The sequence below is a fragment of the Rhinoderma darwinii genome, chromosome 9 (assembly GCF_050947455.1).
Source record: "Rhinoderma darwinii isolate aRhiDar2 chromosome 9, aRhiDar2.hap1, whole genome shotgun sequence".
In the NCBI taxonomy this organism is placed as follows: domain Eukaryota; kingdom Metazoa; phylum Chordata; class Amphibia; order Anura; family Rhinodermatidae; genus Rhinoderma; species Rhinoderma darwinii.
The window spans coordinates 69,790,668-69,816,129 of NC_134695.1; the positions used below are offsets into that span (position 1 = coordinate 69,790,668).

The 25,462-nt window shown below is 41.3% G+C and overlaps 1 protein-coding gene and 1 long non-coding RNA gene across 2 annotated transcripts in view; one reads left to right on the top strand and one right to left on the bottom strand.

Annotated features, from left to right (window-relative positions):
• The window catches only part of SLC67A1 (solute carrier family 67 member 1), a 45,052-nt gene that overhangs the window by 5,382 nt on the left and 14,208 nt on the right, over nt 1-25,462 (top strand). The window contains exons 3-7 of the mRNA XM_075838063.1: nt 916-1,061; nt 4,476-4,608; nt 17,971-18,086; nt 18,188-18,289; nt 19,810-19,910. Of these exons, the coding sequence (XP_075694178.1) occupies nt 916-1,061; nt 4,476-4,608; nt 17,971-18,086; nt 18,188-18,289; nt 19,810-19,910 (598 nt within the window). The remainder of the gene's footprint in view (nt 1-915; nt 1,062-4,475; nt 4,609-17,970; nt 18,087-18,187; nt 18,290-19,809; nt 19,911-25,462) is intronic.
• Nucleotides 122-16,579, bottom strand: LOC142660955 (uncharacterized). Its single transcript, XR_012850594.1, has 4 exons — nt 16,369-16,579; nt 6,378-6,418; nt 5,388-5,462; nt 122-1,064 (listed from the first exon to the last, which is right to left on the bottom strand). It is a non-coding gene; the product is annotated as an uncharacterized LOC142660955 (long non-coding RNA).

A 25,462-nucleotide genomic window follows, 5' to 3' on the forward strand; every position in this document is an offset into this window, starting at 1 on the left:
AAGTCACGACATGTCCGTTCTTTGGACATTTTGCGAAAATCACGCACCCATTGAAGTCAATGGGTGCGGGAAAAGAATGCATGCCGCACGGAAGCACTTCCGTGCGAACTGCGTGATTCGCGCAACAGCTGTCAAAAGGATGAATGAAAACAGAAAAGCACCACGTGCTTTTCTGTTTACAAACATCTAAATGGAGTGTCATTATGATGGCGGCTGCGCGAAAAGCACGCAGCCGCGCATCATATGCTGCAGCCACACGGAGCTGTTAAGTGGCTTTTGCGCGCGCAAAACGCTGCGCTAGTGTGAACCCAGCCTAAGCCTATCTGTCAAGCTCTGTAGCAGATTCAGAGTTTAGTGGCTGAAACAATCAGGCAGGAGGGTGCTAATAGCACGAGTAGTCACGTAACAGTTTCAGAACACATATGAGCCACAACAGTTTGTAGCATAAGGCAGAGACGTGGTCAGGAAACAATCCAAGTTCGGTACACAGATAGGCGGCAAGTAAACAGTTTGTAGAGCGGCAGCAAGTAACTAGACAAAAGGTAGAAAGCTCAATAATCTGGCAAGGAGGAAGTGCAAGGTCCAGTCTTATATAGGAAGCCAAAAGGACGAGACCAATCAGGCAATCAAGACAAGGCATTCAGAGAGGCAAGAATCAAGAGAACCTAGACAATAGATTCAGCTTTGGAACTTTCCAGCATTTCAGATGACTCTATGAGAAGACTTACTGTAAAAAAAATAGAGAGAAAATTAAGAAAAGGATCAATGGACACCTGCTGTAACTTTTGACCATGTAGGCTGAAGCTGGTGAGGACTTGGCCATTGCGTGGCTGTTCCATAGGATGACCAGCAGAGGTCGCTCTTTATTATAATCTTCAGTGTTTCCATCATTTACTATTTGCTGCTTTCTTCCAGGTTTTCGGATCAGTATGGTCCTCGTGCAGCTCTTACACTTTCCTTCCTTTCTGCGTCCACCTATTACCTGATCCTTGCATTTACCACCAACATTCCCTTCCTGTTCCTGTCCCGGCTTCCATCCGTTTTCATGCAAGGTCTTCCAGGTACTGGGTTTGTATGGGATGGGGAAAAAAAAGACAAAGGTGTTACAAAAATATTATTTTGCAATGTAAGGTGTTGGCTGCACTGTATACTATTGTTATTTAGGCAACCGTATAAAGGCGTTTTTGGCCAATATATGGCCCTGTGTGGTAGTTATAGTTTGGTATGGCTATTTGTACACTGTATGACAATACATCATATGGGGAAGGGGCCAGAACAGAAGGTAGCGCACAGGGCAACATCTAACATAGGGCCGGCCCTAGTCTTCATATATGGGTAAATTCTCACATAATTGGGTTGCTGCAAGAAGCCGCACTGCGACTACATCTGCCAAACTGTGGCAACAAAACCTCGGTTTTCTGAACACACTTAAATTTGATACATTGGAATGGCTCTATATCTGCCAGAAACAAGGACACCCGAGGAAATACTGGGAAAGGTTGATGAGACGCTTGTTTAATAAACAAGATATATATAATTTTTTTTAAATTAAATCAATGGGCCTTTTTTTCCGTGCGTTCAATCAGGGGTGGGGGGGGGGGGTTCTGTCTTGTTAAATTTAAAGTGTAGTTAAACGTTTGACAAACTGAGAAATAAATGTATCGGTGCACGGACTCAATAGAAAGTCTGGAAAAAGCCGAACAGACACAAGCAGCGGAGCGCTCACACGAGGGCTTCAGCTGCTTCGTTCTAGCGATTGGTGGGGGTCTCAGTGCTCAGACCCCCACCAATCCAAACTTCTGACATATCACTATGACATGTCAGAAGTTTGTTAAATGTTTAGCTGCACTTTAAGGGAAATTATTATTTTTATTTTCATGACCTTTGTGTTAATATCTGTGATTTTGAATAATGACAGAATAAACGATTTTGGGGAAAAAAAAACAACTCAGTTTTACTGCTGTGCTGCATAATTTTTTTTAACCTAAAATGATCTTGTAACGTTTTCTATGCATAAACCACATAGGATATAGTGATATAGATATATTGTGTCCCTTTCTTTCCAATAGCGTTGGAAACAACTGTGATAAAACCGCGAGGTATAAGCAATGTTGAGGTTAAAAAAAAATTAAAAATGCATCAGTGTTGGCTGCATTTTTACAAAACAGAATGTGTGACAAAAAAAATACTAGATGTGTGACAGAAGAATAGAATTGAGTAAAATGTGCAATGTTTGTTATGTCCACTAGATGGAGACATTCTACCATTTTATTGCTTACTACAAAGTGAAATGGAAAAAAAAACCATAATAATTGCAAACTCAGTGGCGCTGCCAGTTATATACCGCCTGGTGATTGATTTTTCTTTTATTTTTTTTTAGCTTAAAACAGCCTGTGTCTACTAATAATTCTGAAGGACAAGGGCTGTCCAAATTAGGGATCATGGAGAATTACAGGATCCCTTCCTGTAATTCTCCATGATCCCTAATTTGGACAGTTATATTTCTATATATTATTTTTCTCCATTGATTTCAATAGGGTAAAACTAAAATATGCACCCGTGGTTTTAGGAATGTTTCTGTTTATTTCAAAGGGTTGTCCAGTTTCAGCAAAAAAAATATTATTCGTTGTATAATAAAAAGTTATAAGATTTTAGAATATACTTTCTGTATCAATTTTTCATGGTTCTCAAGATCTCTGCTTGCTGTCATTTAGTAGGAAACCTTCAATATTGCATCTGTGTGTCCATCAGTTGACTAGGACAGATTTTTATTCACTATGAGTAAACTATGGAAGTTTCCATTGAATGACAGCAAACAGAGATCTTGGAAATAATGAGACATTGAGGTAGATGGTACAGTGAATGAAATAAGTATTTGATCCCTTGCTGATTTTGTATGTTTGCCCACTATCAAAGACATGAACAGTCTAGAATTTTTAGGCTAGGTTAATTTTACCAGTGAGAGATAGATTATATAAAAAAAATTTTAAAAAATCACATTGTAAAAATTATATATATTTATTTGCATTGTGCACAGAGAAATAAGTATTTGATCCCTTTGGCAAACAAGACTTAATACTCGGTGGCAAGCACAGCAGTCAGACGTTTTTTGTAGTTGATGATGAGGTTTGCACACATGTTAGATGGAATTTTGGCCCACTCCTCTTTGCAGATCATCTGTAAATCATTAAGATTTCGAGGCTGTCGCTTGGCAACTCGGATCTTCAGCTCCCTCCATAATTTTTCGATGGGATTAAGGTCTGGAGACTGGCTAGGCCACTCCATGACCTTAATGTGCTTCTTTTTTAGCCGCTCCTTTGTTGCCTTGGCTGTATGTTTCGGGTCATTGTCGTGCTGGAAGACCCAGCCACGAGCCATTTTTAATGTCCTGGTGGAGGGAAGGAGGTTGTCACTCAGGATTTGACGGTACATGGCTCCATCCATTCTCCCATTGATGCGGTGAAGTAGTCCTGTGCCCTTAGCAGAGAAACACCCCCAAAACATAATGTTTCCACCTCCATGCTTGACAGTGGGGACGGTGTTCTTTGGGTCATAGGCAGCATTTCTCTTCCTCCAAACACGGCGAGTTGAGTTAATGCCAAAGAGCTCAATTTTAGTCTCATCTGACCACAGCGCCTTCTCCCAATCACTCTCAGAATCATCCAGATGTTCATTTGCAAACTTCAGACGGGCCTGTACATGTGCCTTCTTGAGCAGGGGGACCTTGCGGGCACTGCAGGATTTTAATCCATTATGGCGTAATGTGTTACCAATGGTTTTCTTGGTCACTGTGGTCCCAGCTGCCTTGAGATCATTAACAAGTTCCCCCCGTGTAGTTTTCGGCTGAGCTCTCACCTTCCTCAGGATCAAGGATACCCCACGAGGTGAGATTTTGCATGGAGCCCCAGATCGATGTCGATTGACAGTTATTTTGTATGTCTTCCATTTTCTTACTATTGCACCAACAGTTGTCTCCTTCTCACCCAGCGTCTTACTTATGGTTTTGTAGCCCATTCCAGCCTTGTGCAGGTCTATGATCTTGTCCCTGACATCCTTAGAAAGCTCTTTGGTCTTGCCCATGTTGTAGAGGTTAGAGTCAGACTGATTCATTGAGTCTGTGGACAGGAGTCTTTTATACAGGTGACCATGTAAGAGCTGTCTATAATGCAGGCACCAAGTTGATTTGGAGCAGTAACTGGTCTGGAGGAGGCTGAACTCTTAATGGTTGGTAGGGGGTCACATACTTATTTCTCTGTGCACAATGCAAATAAATATATATCATTTTGACAATGTGATTTTCTGTTTTTTTTAAAATATAATCTATCTCTCACTGGTAAAATTAACCTAGCCTAAAAATTCTAGACTGTTCATGACTTTGACAGCGGCCAAACTTACAAAATCAGCAAGGGATCAAATACTTATTTCCTTCACTGTATATTGGCTTTCAGTAAAGATGATTCCTCCATGTTTGCTAGGGGCCCAGATGATTGTAACTGATCTGACCACCGCCGAGGAACGCGCTGGTTCACTAGGAAAGCTCGGCCTCTGCTTTGGAATAGGGATCATTGTTGGATCTTCCCTCGGAGGCTACCTGGCTACAAGATTTGGGTGAGAACTAGTTAATGTGATCATAAAATATATCTTATATCAAATGTAGACTGATTTTAGACTGAAAAGTTCTATAACTTTCTAATATACTTTGTGTTTTAGTGTCACTATTTTCTAAATCTTGGCTTGCTGTCATTGAATGGGAACATTCATAATTACATCTAAAGACTGAAAACATGTGCAGACCTAATACATCTCACAGCTTAGTGCTTGCTACAATTGAATCTATTTTAGACAATTGTCTGTGACCTAAACAATGTGGACTCCAGACTGATACATTTTACCAGCTCCGATACATTGTGACAAACTAGAATAGATTTGTGCTGCTTATATTTTTAGCTTACAGAGGATTTTCTAAAGCTGGATATAATTGTAGTCAACTCTTAGCTGTGACTATGACTGTCGTTATTAGGTTTTCAACCTCTGGATATAAATAAAAGAGGTCTACATTCACTGACAGCAAACAGAAATCTTAAAAATGGTGTGAAATGAAAACACAAAGTCTATTAGAAAGCCACAAAGCTTTTGGTAATACAATGACCATTGAAAGGTCCGGGTGAGCTTTGTGACCAACTCTGTGAGGGTGGTAATGGCAGCCATATTGGTTGTCACCCAATTTTTCCAGAATGAGATATAATTAAGAAACATCTGAATTGAATATTAGAAGGCTCCACCTAGGGGGACGACTCAAGGACTTGTGTGTTCAGGTGACATGTTTCTTCCATTGGGATATCAGGTAGTAGGTGATCTACCAGGCAGGAGCTGAGTGATTGACTGACCCTTCCAGCTGGACAGATATAAACTCCCGTCTTTGTAGGATACTTGTCGGGTATCTAGGAGGTCTCCTGGGCATTCTGGAAGATTAGACAAGATACAAATAATACAGCAAAAACACAATACAAATCCAACCAAGTTCTTTATACTATGTAACAATTCCAATGCAGACTGTCCTGTACTGACCTCTAGTGGCCACATGAAAAACTGCACTGAAACAGCATATAGTGTGGTTATAAAAACTGACAGTCCACTAATACAGCACATCATCCAGCAGGGTCTATACTGTCCCTTTATATATAAGTAAACGACACAAGAGCTGATGTAATATAAAGATATATGACCCCAGAAACCCCACTGGAAGCTTGAATTGGCATACTCCAGATCCGTGACCTTATACAAGTCCATCCACATTCAGCTCTGCTTATCTTCTGGTCATTCATTGTCATGGCACATTAAAGGGACACTAACCCTAATGTGTGCGGCTTACAAAAGTGCAGTGTTATAATAGGAGCTGCTGATGTCATCAATACCACTGACGTCCCCTGCAGAAGAGTCCATCATATAATCTACTTATGGGATGCAGGGAAGACATGGAATTTGCATTCCTTGCCTTGTGTTTGTTTTATCGCCGATAGAGAATTGCTTATAATGCCTCCAATGTCTATCTATCTATCTATCTATCTATCTATCTATCTATCTATCTATCTATCTCATATCTATCTATCTATCTATCTATCTATCTATCTATCTATCTATCTATCTATCTATCTATCTATCTCATATCTATCTATCTATCTATCTATCTATCTATCTATCTATCTATCTATCTATCTATCTATCTATCTATCTATCTATCATCTATCTATCTATTTATCTATCCCATATCTATGGTAGTCTGACTAAGTAGTAGTCACATGGTACTGACGCGGTTGGGTGGGCGGTTTAATTGCAAGACCCTGTGCATTTTGGGCATTGTCTTCCTGGTACGTTACCTGTCAGTGTGACTCAGAGTCCTTCGCCTTGTCACTTCCTCCTGCGGACACATAAGGGTCTGTTTATTGTCCTGGAAACGAACATTTCTCACATACTTCTCAGAAGAAAGTTAGAATGGCCGAGCCTTTTTTCTACTTCATCTGATAAATTTCATCTTCCTCCATTCTTTCACAATATCCACCATTTGTCTCCACATGAGCAGTCACCAAACATAGGAAGATATTATTATACAAAAACTAAACTTTTGGACTGTCACTTTAAAGTCCACAGGTATACAGGCACACCGCTATGGGGGCATCTGTGTCTGACACAGATGGCATAATGTGCCAGGGTATTGTGTTAATGTGTTACTCATTGTATAGTGAAAAGTTCTCCAACTTTCTAATGTTTGTTTGGTTCAATTCCTCACTATTTCCAAGATCACTGCTTGCTGTCAGTGAAAGGGAGGACTCCTGTCCTGATGTTTGTTACAATGTATCAGTGCAGGTAAAATTCATCAGTCTGGTCTGCTAGCTGATAGAGGATCTATCTATCGCTGGATTAAGGGCATTTCTTAGTGTGGAGAGATATCACACCAGACACAAGCATGGAAGATTATTGGAAGTTTCCTGTCATGCCCGCTGAGTGTAGTTGTCCGCCGTCCCTGATGCTTTATTTAGCTGCTACAGTCCACTATTGTTGGTGGTGCACATGAGAGGGCGTATTATTCTGCAGCCAACACGATCTCATTTACTTCTGATTTCTGCAAAGAATAAGGAGATTATTTCCTGATGTCATGCAAGAAAAATGTAACTCCACTGGTCGCCCCACGCCACAATCTTGTTTACTTGATCTGTATAAATTAAAGGGCTCCAGTCCCCCTATAATAAAATAATCTTCAGTCAAATTGGTAACAATTTGGTTGAGCAGTTTCTTAGTAATAGATTTTCTTGGGATGTTGGGTGGTCGCCATTTCGGCTTCCACAAGAATTTTCACCCTTCTTCCCCAGGCTCCGGAATGTCAAATATACCAATATGCACAGTAACATACCCCCCCCCCCCCCGCACGTATTTCATAGTCAGGAACCTGGAAAAGTTTGGTAACAAGCGCTATAAGAGTTTGAATTGCAGCCATACTGGTAATCACACAACTTTCCCAGAATTGGATAGTACTAAGAAACAGCTAAGTGATGCATGTATGACAATATTCTTGCAGTAGGGATTCATGTTTTTTGTTTTAACCTCCCCACACATAGAGAGAGCCTGTGAGACCTGCTCCCCACCCCACACATAGAGAAAGCCTGTGAGTCCTGCTACCCCCACCCACACATAGAGAGAGCCTGTGAGTCCTGCTCCCCTACCCACACATAGAGAAAGCCTGTGAGTCCTGCTCCCCCCACCCACACATAGAGAAAGCCTGTGAGTCCTGCTCCTCCACCCACACATAGAGAAAGCCTGTGAGTCCGGCTCCTCCCGCCCACACATAGAGAAAGCCTGTGAGTCCTGCTTTCCCCTTCTCCACACAGAGTGATTGACCGCTGTATGAGTTTATATACAGGGAGCTAGAAAATGGCACAAAAAGACAACAAAGCGCACAATAGTGCATGAAACTGTGATATATAGGTGTGAACAGTGTGCAAGTGATGCTAACCTGGTGCGGTTATGCTGGGAGCATAACATCCAGTAGAGCAGAATCCAAAGATTGCCTCAACGGTATGGTGGTAGTAGAGTCATGTTGCAGCCCAGGACCCGGTTTGAGAACTTAGCAAAAAGTCTCAATGTAGATATGGAAGGAATAAAAGAAAAAGAACGGGTGCTTTCCTTGCGCTACCGATCGGAGTGATCATCCATAGAAGGTATAATCCATATGTCTCAAGGATAGAGATGAGATCAGTAATTGAAAGGGTTTATTGGTGCAGGTATATAAAATATAACACAACAGTAGACTGTTTAACAGCGGACTGTTTCGAAACCGGACCGGTTTCTTCCTCAGGTAGCATATAAATGAGTAGATGGGTGGGGTGTCGGTTAAATAACCGAATTAAAGGTCAGTTTGAGGTAAGAACTACCGGGTCAGGTATACAGGTCAAAATCTGTTAAACATACGTGTGGAACAATACACATAATGATACAAATAATTACAAACAGTTAAATAAAAATATTAGATAAAACAGTGTCTGCATTATATTTAAAAACTTAAATGACTTCCAAATATTATAATCCGGGGATAACTAACAGTTAAAAAGAATCCTTTATTAATAGGGTTTAAAAAAAATAAAATATATATATGTGTTTGTATTTTTTATCTTAAAAAATCTGCATGAATTAATAAAAATGAATAAAAGAGATCTATGAAAATAACTTCAATAGTTTTCTTATCATATTAATGATTTTAATGATATTAAGGATCTAAAATCATTAATATGATAAGAAAACTATTTTATATACCTGCACCAATAAACCCTTTCAATTACTGATCTCATCTCTATCCTTGAGACATATGGATTATACCTTCTATGGATGATCACTCCGATCGGTAGCGCCTGGAAAGCACCCGTTCTTTTTCTTTTATTCCTTCCATATATACAGGGAGGGCTGTGAATAACTGTGTGGGGGTGGGGAGCAGGACTCACAGGCTCTCTCTATGTGTGGGCAGGGGATGCAGGACTCACAGGCTCTCTCCATGTGTGGGCGGGGGATGCAGGACTCACAGGCTCTCTCTATGTGTGGGGGTGGGGGAGCAGGACTCACAGGCTCTCTCTATGTGTGGGGGTGGGGGAGCAGGACTCACAGGCTCTCTCTATGTGTGGGGGTGGGGGAGCAGGACTCACAGGCTCTCTCTATGTGTGGGGGTGGGGAGCAGGACTCACAGGCTCTCTCTATGTGTGGGCGGGGGATGCAGGACTCACAGGCTCTCTCTATGTGTGGGGGTGGGGGAGCAGGACTCACAGGCTCTCTCTATGTGTGGGGGTGGGGGAGCAGGACTCACAGGCTCTCTCTATGTGTGGGGGTGGGGGAGCAGGACTCACAGGCTTTCTCTATAAGTTCTGGCAGCAGTTAAATAGCTTATTGCAGGAAAATACCGAATCAAATCATATTAAACGATATACCCCCGAGCTCAGCGTTTCCCCCTCTATTTTGTTGCTGCTCCCAGATGGAGACCTGACAGATCCACTTTAAAAAAAAGTTTAAACTAATGTCTTATTTACACAAGGGTGTATTTCGGCTCATAATACAGTATTGCGGCCACTTAGTTCTGAGTGACGTTGCGTTTCATGGATTGTCAGTTCAGGGTTTTTAGGGGAGAAGTCAGATATAAAGCATGCCATGGAGCACCCTGCAAATTTTTTTGTGGGGTCTCTAAATATTTACCAAAATGTTGTAATGCAAAGCCCCGCTGAAATGCATAGCACCACGTTCGGTATCGATACAGATCTCAAATACACTCGTGGGCCTGAGGCCGAACTTTCTCCTTATTCCAGCGTCCACGTTCTGTACCCGTAGGTGACATGTGAGCAGGTGAGATGCATCAGAGATCAGAGCCCGGGAATGCTATCGATCTGGGGGAGCGGTCAGTGATTGGCGTCTCCTTACAGACAAAGGGTATGTGCACACACACTAATTACGTCCGTAATTGACGGACGTATTTCGGCCGCAAGTACCGGACCGAACGCAGTGCAGGGAGCCGGGCTCCTAGCATCATAGTTATGTACGATGCTAGGAGTCCCTGCCTCTCCGTGGAACTACTGTCCCGTACTGAAAACATGATTACAGTACGGGACAGTTGACCTGCAGCGAGGCAGGGACTCCTAGCATCGTACATAACTATGATGCTAGGAGCCCGGCTCCCTGCACTGTGTTCGGTCCGGTACTTGCGGCCGAAATACGTCCGTCAATTACGGACGTAATTAGTGTGTGTGCACATACCCTTACTGTCTCTGACTACCAGGAGGGGCGACACATGGATTATTATAGGGACTATTTCATGCTGTGCTTTACCTCATATGCTCCCGGTAGCTCTATACTGGAGCTCTTAGTGTATGGACAGCATTACATTACAATGCATTCTGGGAAAACCAAACCCCCCCTCCAGGTAACTTTTATAGGACTCGAGTGGGGTTTCAAGCCGGACCATCCCAAGCTATGAAAATAAAGGAGTAAGAGGCCCATCAGACACAAACGAGAGGAGGACTAGTTGTAGGGTGTGTAGAGGTAGCAGTCGTAAACCGGGCTCTGGTTTCTGAGTGGGCCCAAAAGCCCCTCTGCCACATAAAAATACATCAGTATTATAAATGGCACACAGTAGGGGGGGCCGTATTAGAGATTTTGCGTTGGGGCCCAGGGGCTTCAAGTTATGCCTCCAGTCCTTTAATTAGGTCAAAGATCATCAGTGGGGGCTCCAGCATCAGGTCCCCACCCTGCAGAATGGCTGCAAATAGCGCAATTAACCACAATAACATGAGCTTATGAGGTTCTGCTGTCGTCCATATACTGGGATAATTAGGACGAGAGACTCAGCTACTGGATAGAGTAACATCATTTGGTGACAACATCTGCTCAATTATTATGGATAACTTCCTGAAGATTATGGGGGAAGGGTTTGTCGGCGAAAGAAAGCAAAAGCCTCTGAACCCACATCAGTGCTTGTCTGACTCTATAACTTATTCATGAGGGTCGCTTTGTGCGCCCTTCCACAAGTCGTGAGTTTTGATCTACGTAACAGTCGGGACAGAATTTTACCCTGCAACAGATTTTATTTCTATAAACCGGCAGGTGATTGGACGAACTGAGACCTCGGGTTCATGGACCAACTCCCACCCATAATGAATAGAAGTGCGAGCCTGGCATATCTGAATTTTTACAGTATATTAATGCAGCAGAACAGATTACATCATTACTAATGGTTCTTGTGGAAAATGTTTCATCTTAGAAGGTCAAGCTAAGGATTTTTTTCTTTTTCCTACATCATTTTACAGTTTATACATATAACTACTATAATACTGCCTCCTATATACAAGAATATAACTACTATAATACTGCCTCCTATATACAAGAATATAACTACTATAATACTGCCTCCTATATACAAGAATATAACTACTATAATACTGCTCCTATATACAAGAATATAACTACTATAATACTGCTCCTATATACAAGAATATAACTACTATAATACTGCTCCCATATACAAGAATATAACTACTATAATACTGCCCCCTATATACAAGAATATAACTACTATAATACTGCCTCCTATATACAAGAATATAACTACTATAATACTGCCTCCTATATACAAGAATATAACTACTATAATACTGCCTCCTATATACAAGAATATAACTACTATAATACTGCTCCTATATACAAGAATATAACTACTATAATACTGCTCCCATATACAAGAATATAACTACTATAATACTGCCCCCTATATACAAGAATATAACTACTATAATACTGCCCCTATATACAAGACTATAACTACTATAATACTGCCCCCTATATACAAGAATATAACTACTATAATACTGCTCCTATATACAAGAATATAACTACTATAATACTTTCCCTATATACAAGAATATAACTACTATAATACTGCCCCTATATACAAGAATATAACTACTATAATACTGCTCCCTATATACAATAATATGACTACTATAATACTGCCCCCTATATACAAGAATATAACTACTATAATACTTCCCCCTATATACAAGAATATAACAACTATAATACTGCCCCTATATACAAGAATATAACTACTATAATACTGCTCCTATATACAAGAATATAACTACTATAATACTGCTCCCATATACAAGAATATAACTACTATAATACTGCCCCCTATATACAAGAATATAACTACTATAATACTGCCCCTATATACAAGACTATAACTACTATAATACTGCCCCCTATATACAAGAATATAACTACTATAATACTGCTCCTATATACAAGAATATAACTACTATAATACTGCCCCTATATGCAAGAATATAACTACTATAATACTGCCCCCTATATACAAGAATATAACTACTATAATACTTTCCCTATATACAAGAATATAACTACTATAATACTGCCCCCTATATACAAGAATATAACTACTATAATACTTTCCCTATATACAAGAATATAACTACTATAATACTGCCCCCTATATACAAGAATATAACTACTATAATACTGCCCCTATATACAATATAACTACTATAATACTGCCCCCTATATACAAGAATATAACTACTATAATACTGCCCCTATATACAAGAATATAACTACTATAATACTGCCTCCTATATACAAGAATATAACTACTATAATACTGCCCCTATATACAAGAATATAACTACTATAATACTGCCTCTATATACAAGAATATAACTACTATAATACTGCCCCTATATACAAGAATATAACTACTATAATACTGCCCCTTATATACAAGAATATAACTACTATAATACTGCCCCTTATATACAAGAATATAACTACTATAATACTGCCCCTTATATACAAGAATATAACTACTATAATACTGACCACTATATACAGGAATATAACTACTATAATACTGCCCCCTATATACAAGAATATAACTACTATTAGGGCATGCCCCCACGTGGCGGAATTCCTCCGCAACTGTCCGCATCAATGCCGCACCTAATCCGGGTTGCGGATTACGGCTGCGGATCTGCCCAAATGTGCAGTAAATTGATGCGGACTAGCTGCTGCGGACTGCGGGAAAAGTGCTTCCCTTCTCTCTATCAGTGCAGGATAGAGAGAAGGGACAGCACTTTCCCTAGTGAAAGTAAACGACTTTCATACTTACCGGACGTTGTCTTGGTGACGCGTCCCTCTTTCGGCATCCAGCCCGACCTCCCTGGATGACGCGGCAGTCCATGTGACCACTGCAGCCTGTGATTGGCTGCAGCCGTCACTTAGACTGAAACGTCATCCTGGGAAGCCGGACTGGAGACAGAAGCAGGGAGTTCTCGGTAAGTATGAACTTCTATTTTTTTACAGGTTGCTGTATATTGAGATCGTAGTCACTGTCCAGGGTGCCGAAACAGTTACTGCCGATCGCTTAACTCTTTCAGCACCCTGGACAGTGACTATTTACTGACGTCTCCTAGCAACGCTCCCGTAATTACGGGAGCCCCATTGACTTCCTCAGTCTGGCTGTAGACCTAGAAATACATAGGTCCAGCCAGAATGAAGAAATGTCATGGCAAAAAAGCAAGACGCATCCGCAGCACACATAACATGTGCATGACAGCTGCGGACTTCATTGCGGAATTTAGAATCTCCATTGAAGTCAATGGAGAAATTCCGCCATGAGTCCGCAACCAGTCCGCCACTGCTCCGCAACAGACAGAGCATGCTGCGGACACCAAATTCCGCTCCGCAGCCTATGCTCCGCAGCGGAATTTTACGCCTCGTCTAAACGAACACTTCTAAATAGAAGTGGAAGGCAATGGAGAAACGGCTCCGCTGCGGATTAACGCTGCGGAGTGTCCGCAGCGGAATTTAAGTGAAATTCCGCCACATGTGAACCCAGCCTAATACTGCTCCTATATACAAGAATATAACTACTATAATACTGCCCCCTATATACAAGAATATAACTGCTATAATACTGCCCCTATATACAGGAATATAACTACTATAATACTGCCCCCCTATATACAAGAATATAACTACTATAATACTGCCCCCTATATACAAGAATATAACTACTATAATACTGCTCCTATATACAAGAATATAACTACTATAATACTGCCCCTATATACAAGAATATAACTACTATAATACTGCTCCTATATACAAGAATATAACTACTATAATACTGCTCCTATATACAAGAATATAACTACTATAATACTGCCCCCTATATACAAGAATATAACTACTATAATACTGTCCCTATATACAAGAATATAACTACTATAATACTGCTCCTATATACAAGAATATAACTACTAGAATACTGTCCCTATATACAAGAATATAACTACTATAATACTGCTCCTATATACAAGAATATAACTACTATAATACTGCCCCCTATATACAAGAATATAACTACTATAATACTGTCCCTATATACAAGAATATAACTACTATAATACTGCTCCTATATACAAGAATATAACTACGATAATACTGCCCCTATATACAAGAATATAACTACTATAATACTTCCCCTATATACAAGAATATAACTACTATAATACTGCCCCCTATATACAAGAATATAACTACTATAATACTGCTCCTATATACAAGAATATAACTACTATAATACTGCCCCCTATATACAAGAATAACTACTATAATACTGCCCCTATATACAAGAATATAACTACTATAATACTGCCTCTATATACAAGACTATAACTACTATAATACTGCTCCTATATACAAGAATATAACTACTATAATACTGCCCCCTATATACAAGAATATAACTACTATAATACTGCCCCTATATACAAGAATATAACTACTATAATACTGCCCCTATATACAAGAATATAACTACTATAATACTGCCCCCTATGTACAAGAATATAACTACTATAATACTGCCCCCTATGTACAAGAATATAACTACTATAATACTGCCTCTTATATACAAGAATATAACTACTATAATACTGCCCCTATATACAAGAATATAACTACTATAATACTGCCCCCTATATACAAGAATATAACTACTATTAGGGTATGTTCACACGGCCTATTTACGGACGTAATTCGGGCGTTTATGCCCCGAATTACGTCTGAAAATAGCGCCTCAATAGCGCTGACAAACATCTGCCCATTGAAAGCAATGGGCAGACGTTTGTTTGTTCACACGAGGCGTATATTTACGCGCCGCTGTCAAATGACGGCGCGTAAATAGACGTCCGCGTCAAAGAAGTGACCTGTCACTTCTTTGGCCGTAATTGGAGCCGTTATTCATTGACTCCAATGAATAGCAGCGCTAATTACGGCCGTAATAGACGCAGCGTTCAAGCGCCTACACATGCCGGTACGGCTGAAATTACGGGGATGTTTTCAGGCTGAAACATCCCCGTAATTTCAGCCGTAACGGACGCCCTCGTGTGAACATACCCTAATACTGCCTCTATATACAAGAATATATCTACTATAATACTGTCCCTATATACAAGAATATAACTACTATAATACTGCCTCTATATACAAGAATATAACTACTATAATACTGCTCCTATATACAAGAATATAACTACTATAATACTGCCCCTATGTACTAGAATATAACTACTATAATACTGCCCCTTATATACAAGAATATAACTACTATAATACTGCTCCATATATACAAGAATATAACTACTATAATACTGCCCCCTATATACAAGAATATAACTACTATAATACTGCTCCATATATACAAGAATATAACTACTATAATACTGCCCCCTATATACAAGAATATAACTACTATAATACTGCCCCCTATATACAAGAATATAACTACTATAATACTGCTCCCTATATGCAAGAATATAACTACTATAATACTACCCCTATATACAAGAATATAACTATTATAATACTGCTCCTATATACAAGAATATAACTACTATAATACTGCCCCCTATATACAAGAATATAACTACTATAATACTGCCCCCTATATACAAGAATATAACTACTATAATACTGCGCCTATATACAAGAATATAACTACTATAATACTGCCCCCTATATACAAGAATATAACTACTATAATACTGCCCCCTATATACAAGAATATAACTACTATAATACTGCTCCTATATACAAGAATATAACTACTATAATACTGCGCCTATATACAAGAATATGACTACTATAATACTGCCCCCTATGGAGAAGAAACGGTCAGACTGTAATAAAATAAACATTACACTTATCCTGGGATCTATAGGGCACATCCGTTACATTGCTACCTATATAGAGACGTCTCACCTCCTTCCGTTCAATGACATTTAGTATAAATATTTCAGCAATGCCTCCAGATTCTGAGACTTCACAGACCCCTGAATAATTTTGTGGCCTTTTCTTTCCCTTACAGTAAATGTCTTATTATCGGTCAGGAAGCTTTCACAAAGTCCTCATTCTGTCTCCAGGAATCAAAGCTTCTGCTTGTCTGTCACAAAGATCTACAACAATCCCTCCATTGTCCCTGGGAGAATAGTTTGTGGGGTGAACCTGCAGTCCATGCCAAGATATCAGTAGCGCCCAGCGGGGGAGACTTGTGTTTCAGTCAGGGGGAAGCCCTCTATCGGATTAATGGCTTCTGCTCTTCAAGGACCGGCAATAATTACAACACTGAAATAGATAACTTCCGTCCCAGCAGCGAGTTTGGCCTAAGGGCTGAGAGCGCTGAGGTCCTGGGATGTGGCCACCGCATAATGGATTCTTAGTTCTGTCCACCGCAGGAGGCCGCCAATGTATTTTAAAATCCCCCTTGTATTCCGGTGACCCTCCGTCCACAATCCCGTGATCCTGCGTTTCATTTCTATGAACCATGCCCTGTCCCATGTAACGCATTTCAGTCTGTTATAGTAGGCATATGTGCCTTTAAGAACCCCCCAACCCCAAAATAAAGTTGTCCTTGTTAAAAATTTTATTCTGACATTTCTAAATTGCATCTGTTTCTGGAAAAGCTGGGTGACAACCAGCTTTCCTAGGCACCTGAATGGCAATATAGCCGATATCCCCTATAATGGCAGCTGTATATTTATTGTCTTTTTATCTCTACTCCATTAGGGCACAGCAACGATCAGTGACTCCAGCTTAGCTGCAATGTCTGTTGGGGTCTGAAGTAGCCTGAAATGTACCTGCTGTCTCATCAGAGGCTCAGATTCCTGCTTTCCCTTCCCCTTGATTTACACTGCAGCTCTGCTTATTCAGATTGGCTATTGTGTATACAAACCGTATTTATGTATTGCTCTTCCCCTCTTCCATGCTTTACACCTCGGCTGTGCTTGTCCAGATTGGGTGCTGTGTATAAGCACAAGCCTAGCAAGCAGTCAGTCATGTTGATTTTCCCCCCTCCATACTTTGCACTGCATCTCTGCTTGTTTAGAATGGCTGTTGTGTATACAAACCTAGCAAGAAGTCAGTCATGTTGATTTCTTTGGCGTATTCATTTATGGCTCTGTCCCCCTCCATACTTTACACTTCAGCTCTGCTTGTTTAGATTGGCTATTATGTATATGCACTAGCTCAGCAGAAATTCATTCATGTTGATTTCATTGGCTTATTGATTTATTGCTCTCTCCCTTTTCCATGTTTTACACTGCAGCTGAGCTTGTTCAGATTAACTGCTATGTATATGCACAAACCCAACAGGATGCCTGTCATGTTGATTTCTTTGGCTCAATTATTTGTTGCTTTCTCCTTCCTTTATGCTTTACACTGCAGCTCTGCTTGTTCAGATAGGCTGTTATATGTAAGCACAAGCGTCATGAAGTTGCTGTGTTGTAGGTTATTTATAAGAATGTGATATTATCATTACTAATAATATTTAGACTTGGCACTAATGCCTGCTTCTTGTGTTGGCAGACTTTACACCCCCACCCTGATCGCACTGGCTGCCAGTCTCGTTAGCTGTGTCATCGTTATGTTCTACATACCGGCACGAACCAAAGCAAAGCAAGAAGGACGAGCCCCAGAACAAAGTAAGAGCGGATCTCTGCATGATAACTGCGCTAGTCCCGAATATGTCACGCGGAACTCTCATCAAAACAAATGTATCAACTTGTATCTAATTGTCTTACAGGGAAGCGCAGCGTCTTCAACTTCGCAGAACTTTTCCGGCTGTTACAGTTCCCAGGCGTCATGGCGATTTTTATTATAAAAGTTCTTTCTGGGTTTCCCATAGGTAATAATGATTATTTTAGATTTTTTTTGGGGAGTCGGTAACATTGTGGTCAATCAAGTGACAGTTCATTTGTGTAAGACCTTCTGAAATACTGAGAGATACAAATAGATGTTCATGCCTTATTAGGGCGGTTTCACACACAGACGTTTTTTTAAGAAAAACTCTGCCGTTTTTTGTAGGAGTTTTTCATGCAACTTTTTATTAGCCAAAGCCAAAAGTGGATTTGAAAGGAATGGGAAATATTAAGGAAATACTTAGGCCGGGTTCACATGTAGCGTGAATACTGCGGATTTCCGCAATGGATTTCATTGCTGAAAAACCCCAGCGTATTACAGTAGCAGCAGAGTGGATGAAATATGAACAAACCTCCTCCACACGCTGCGGAAAAAAAAAGCGGAAAAATCGTTCATAAATTGACCTGCAGAGCGGTATTTTTAATCTGCATGTCAATTTAAGTAAAAACCATGCAGCGTATCCGTAGTGGAACCCGCAGTATATTCCGTCCGAAAACCGCACCACATTGGGTGCGATTTTTTTTTGGACGGAATTTCCGTTGCCTAAGGCAGCGGTAAAAACCGCTCATACTTACGTAGGTCATTGTTATGGCGATGTGTCCCTCCATCGCAGTCCAGTCTAGCCGCCCTGGATGACGCTGCAGCCCATGTGACCGCTGCAGCAGCGGCGATATGGTATGTAACGTCATCCCAGGAGGCCGAGAATGCAGGAGGGAGGAGGGCGTTCTGGGTAAGTATGATTTTATTTATTTTCCATAGTTGCGATTTTTGCAGCGTAATCGCTGCGAATACATCGCAAAAGTCGCAACACTGGGCTTTCTGATGCGGGTTTTGCATCACCAATGAATTAAATGGGGAGAAAACAAAATGGAAAATCAACTAAAACGCAGCAAAAATTTACATGCTGCAGAGTTAAATTCCGCATGCAGGTCAATTTATTAAAGTTTACGCTGCATGTCAATTTATGCTGCATTTTAGCTGATTTTCGGTTGCAGGTTTTCCCCATTAAATTCAATGGGGATGCAAATCCCGCATCAGTAAGCAAAGTGTTGCGAATTTTGCTGTGTATTTGCAGCGATCACGACTCAAAAATCGCAACAACGGAAAAAAAATAATCATACTTACCCGGAACGTCCTCCTCTTTCCTGCAGTCCGGCCAGCAACGTCATTGTAGGAGGCCAGACTACACGCCAAGAAGACGGAGGGGGTAGCTATGAGCGTTTTCTTCCACAGCGGAAATGTCATTAGAAAAGCCGCACCACAATGTGGTGCGATTTTTTTATTTTTTTTTGGACGGAATGTACTGAAGGTTCCAGGTCGGATACGCTGCACAGTTTTTACACAGCATATCCAACCCGTGGGAACCCATACTAAATATTCTACTGGCTTTCAAAGCAGCTGACTGACATTGTGCACTGTATAAACCACTACTGATAGCAAAGAATTATCACATAGGACACCCACATGATAAATAACTCTTTCCATTGCACCTTTTTGTCTCGTCAGGCGTTTTCATGCTCATGTTTCCCATTGTTTCCGTGGACTTTTTCAGTCTCAATGCAGCTACGGCTGGATATTTAATGTCATATTTCGGGATTCTCCAGTTGGTAAGTTCATCTGATGATTGAAAGATAAAAGAGATTTTGCTTTCCATGACTAAGTCTGAATTGACTGTAGTGATGCTGTAGCGATGCAGCTAATTAATTTGTTGCTGGTTCCTTTTTTCATGCTTTACACTGCAGCTCTGCTTGTTCAGATCAGTTGTATATTAGCACAAGCTCATTTTATCTATGTACAGGGCACATTATCCGCTCCAGTCCTTGAGCTTTTGTCTTTGTTGCCTTTTGGAAAATTTTAGGCGTGTTGCTTTGCAACATCTAATATTTGCTTTTAACTTTTCCCCAAAGCAAACGGATCTATATTTGGACTTTTGATCTTTCTCCCTTATGTTTATGTTATGACCTCAGAAATAATGAGTAGGAAGAAGAAGAAAAAAAATCTGTGTTTACTTTAAACTTGGCCGTGTTTGGACATAAAACACTAAAGTCTGTGAAGAGCGGAAGTGGCGGAGGGCGCGATGCTCTCCTGGAAAAACACAAACAGATCTGTCGCTGATTAACGTTTTATGGGGCTTTGATCTGCCAGGTATATAGATGGATGGCCTATCCATAGGATGGCTGATCAATATGTGATTGGAAGGGCTCTGACCCCCAGAAACCCCATCGATGAGCAGAATAAAGGGGCCATGGCGCAGCACTATTGTACTGCAGTTCAGCCCCAGTTAACGGGGCTGAGCTCGGGATGAGTACAGGGGGTCAGATCCTAAGTATAGGCCATCAATGCATATTCCTGGAAGACTCCTTTAACAAGTCCTGGGAGAGTGGCCATGAGATGTGTCACTGGGGGTGTTAAAGGGGACTTCCACCTTTACTTACAATTGGTGGGGGTCCGAGCTCCCAGATGGACCATGGTAACATACCAAACCCCCATAGTGCTGTTCTTAGAGGTCCAGATCATAGGATTTTCAACACTGTGCCTAGGTGCGCCAATGATTTGTGGTTTATTTTTATTTGTGAAAATAAATGGTCCATGAGATATCTGCCCAACCCCATGAGCAATAACCTTGTTAGGAAACTGCTTCTGCAATATTGAACGCTAAGTGCCCCCTATACAAACTGAAAAATATTTTTATATGTTCCTTACCTGCTAATTGTAAAGACTTTGTTCTCCGTTCACTGTTACAGTATGGTTTCTACATTGTAGCAACTTGTTATCTCAATGACACATATTGTCTATAACAAGCAAATATGTGTCAAGCACCACCCCTATTAATATGTCAAGCACCACCCCTATTAATGTGTCAAGCTCCACCCCTATTTATGTGTCAAGCTCCACCCCTATGTGTCAAGCACCACCCCTATTAATATGTGTCAAGCTCCATCCCTATTAATGTGTCAAGCCCCACCCCTATTAATGTGTCAAGCCCCACCCCTATTAATGTGTCAAGCTCCACCCCTATTAATGTGTCAAGCACCACCCCTATTAATATGTGTCAAGCACCACCCCTATTAATGTGTCAAGCTCCACCCCTATTAATATACGTCAAGCTCCACCCCTATTAATATACGTCAAGCTCCACCCCTATTAATATGTGTCAAGCACCACCCCTATTTCCCTTTGCCTACCCAGGCTGCAATTGTGAGGTGCATACAGTCATATGACATCTAGGCTCCTCCCAGACTCACAAAGACTTAAAAAAAGCAATAGCTGCAACTAATGCACCACAAGACATCGTTAAAATAATAAAAATAAGAAATAATACATTTCAATTTCTTTAATCTCTAGTCTCCTATAGGAGGTACTGGGAACACTCTCCGATTCCATGGCTTCTAAGCAGGGCCGCCTTCAGCACCCAGCGAACATGAGCAAGTGCCGTGGCCCACTGCCCTTGGGCGGGCCCACTTGACCGCTGGGTGCTTTACGCTGGCCCACTGTAGATAGTGCCACACACACCCCTGTAGATAGCACCTTTGGAGCTCTCTTTAGGAGTGGAATCCCCAGCCGGAGCGTTTCCGATGCTCTGGCCAGGGAATCGGGTCCCGGAGGAGACACTGATGTCACTGTCCATGTATAGACAGTGACATCAGGGTCTCCTCTGGGACTCAAATCCCCGGCTAGAGCATCGGTAACTCTCTGGCTGGGGATTCCACTCCTAGGGGGAGCCCCAAGAGCGCTATCTACAAGGCGGGTGGCATTATCTACAGAGGACACTGTATACATGGGGGCACAAACTGGGAGCCTAACTCCTATAAGGGAATATAAAGGGGGCCTAATATTTATATGGAGGCGTAAACAGGGCCTAACTTCTATAAGGGGGCACAAACTACCATTTTTTGCCGCTGTGAGTTTCCCCGCAAAGGGGTTAAATAAGTCTGTGTCGCCCAAGAGCCCACATGAACCTGGAGCCGGCCCTGCTTCTAAGTAATCCAATTACAAATGTATTGGTCATGGTTTCTTAAAGGGGTACTCCGATCTCAGCAAATACATTTTATTCTTTGTATAATGAAAAGTTATACGGTTTTCCAATATATTTTCTGTATCAATTCCTCACAGTTTCCAAGATCTCTGCTTGCAGGCATTTAACAGAAACCTTCAATGCTTACTTCCAGTTGAAATGAATCATGTGATAGACACACATGTCTATGGCTCATTACAAGACAGGGCTCTGATACACATACTGTAACGCGCCCCGCTCCTGTGTGTCCATCACATGACCAGAAAGTTTAACTAATTTGCGGTTAGGCAAAAAAAAGGGATGCCCCTGACCAGGACAGCTTTTTATCCAATGGAAGTATGCAATGAAGGTCCCTTTTGAATGACAGAAAGCAGAGATCTTGAAAAAAAAAAAATAGAGAAATTGATACAGAAAGTGTTTTGGAAAATGTTACAACTTTTTATTATATAAAGAATAACCACTATTTGCAGAAACGGGAATACCCCTTTAATTTTCCCAAATGTTCCATTAAACTCTTGCGTTGCGACTTGTACCTGAACTCCTCTATGATGTAGCTGAGCCACAAGGTTAATGTGTTGTGGGTGTCCTCTCCGTGCACAGTCCTCTGCAAAGATCATCAATGCTTAGAACCATTTAGCCCCTGGCATATAAACACAGATCTGGGTGGCTCTTATTTCACCTGAAAACGATTTCCTTCCTCTGTTGTCTATGAATGACAGGACAGATTCCTACAAGCTGCTGTTTTCTTTGTACTGTTCTTCAAAGACGACAAAGTTCAGACCAGTCACATAAAGACCACACTGATCGAATCCGTGTGATCTCATTATACCGTGACGGCAGACCAGTCACTAATGTCTCCATGTATAGCGCTATAAGGACATGTGGCAGATATAGCGGGGGTGGAGCTGTAATAACTCATCTAGTCATAGTCTAGGTAACTACAAATGTACTAGACCCCAGATCTCTGCATGTTTTTGATTCAGAAAAATGGGTCTGATTTAGTTTTTCCAAAAACAGCGCCACTCATGTCCATGGGCTGTGTTTGGTATTGCAGCTCAGATGACCCATTTAATTCTGAATCTGCCAACATGTCTTAGGATGAAGCACAGATTTCATAATCTCTTTATCTCTGAAAATACATATGCTCATATTCGCCCCCTGCTAAATTATTTGTATGAGCTGCCAAGAGGAGTGGGGGAAGGGAATTGACAACTACGCTGAGCATATTCCTGGCTCAGAAAAGAGGTTGTCACTATTAGGGCAAAGCCCCACGTGGCGGAGTTGCTCTTGAATTCCGCTGCGGACACTCCGCAGCGTTAATCCGCAGCGGAGCCGTTTCTCCATTGCCTTCCACTTCTTTTTAGTAGGCTTCGTTTAGACGAGGCTGAAAATTCCGCTGCGGAGCATAGGCTGCGGTGCGGAATTTGGTGTCCGCAGCATACAATCGATGTTGCGGAGCAGTGGCGGACTGGTTGCGGACTCATTGCGGAAGTTCTCCATTGACTTCAATGGAGATTCTAAATTCCGCAATGAAGTCCGCAGCTGTCATGCACATGTTATGTGTGCTGCGGATGCGTCTTGCTTTTTTGACATGACATTTCTTCATTCTGGCTGGACCTATGTATTTCTAGGTCTACAGCCAGACTGAGGAAGTCAATGGGGCTCCCGTAATTACGGGAGCGTTGCTAGGAGACGTCAGTAAATAGTCACTGTCCAGGGTGCTGAAAGAGTTAAGCGATCGGCAGTAACTGTTTCTGCACCCGGGACAGTGACTACCGATCCCAATATACAGCAACCTGTAAAAAAAATAGAAGTTCATACTTACCGAGAACTCCCTGCTTCTGTCTCCAGTCCGGCTTCCCAGGATGACGTTTCAGTCTAAGTGACGGCTGCAGCCAATCACAGGCCAAGCACAGGCTGCAGCGGTCACATGGACTGCCGCGTCATCCAGGGAGGTCGGGCTGGATGCCGAAAGAGGGACGCGTCACCAAGACAACGGCCGGTAAGTATGAAATTCGTTTACTTTCACTAGGGAAAGTGCTGTCCCTTCTCTCTATCCTGCACTGATAGGGAGAAGGGAAGCACTTTTCCCGCAGTCCGCAGCAGCTAATCCGCATCAATTTACTGCACATTTTGGGCAGATCCGCCACAGAATCTGCAACGCAGATTCTGTGCGGCATTGATGCGGACAGTTGCGGAAGAAATCCGCCACGTGTGGGCATGCCCTAAACATTGCTTAATCACTGTCCTATTAAAAGTTCCGCAGCTCTCTGGTATACTTTGTCTTTCAATTCCTCACCATTTTCAAGTGTTACGATTGCTGTCAGTGAATGGGAACATTCTTGTTTACATCCAGTGGCTGAAAACTTATACAGACTTATTACTTATTACATTTGAGGGTTTGTTATATTTGTATCCAGTCCAGACAATCCTCTGTGAGCTAAACAGCCTGGATTCCAGACTGATACATTTGACCTGCACTGATACATTGTAGCAAACTATCAGGACAGGAGAGAGATTTGTGCTGCTGTTGTGTCTCATATTGAATAATCCCCCTCTCCGGACATTTCTGGAGGATCTCAATTTACCATTGTGCGCAGCAGGTGTGTATCTGATTGTTCTCGAGCTATGAAGTATACCTTGGGGTGATTTTCTATAAGGGACATACATGCTGCTGTCTGTCAGTCTGCATAGGTCTGTGACTGTGCTGCTTGTTCCAGCACCTATGAGAGATGTAGATGTCACTGCTCTTTCCTGTACTAAATCTAAAATATCAACATTATAAATTATAATGTTGATATTTTAGATTTAGTACAGGAAAGAGCAGTTATTATATTATAATAACAGGTTCTGAAAATCATAAACAGCAGCTTAAATATCATTATAATGTCTGTTGTTTTCTAATGAAACACATTACAGACAGTAAACAGTAACTCCACCCAAATAAATATTATCCCAATCACTTAGTTATTTTATCATCGTTTCCCTTCCTTTTACAGATTGTTTTATCATTTTGATCAGTCAGAATGGCACACCCAAATAAGAGTTTTATGATCTGAATAGAGACATGACCTTGCTTAAAATAGGTTTTCTGAGATCCCAAAAGGTTGCCTAAAGCCAGGAGAATATGCCAAGTGAGAAATG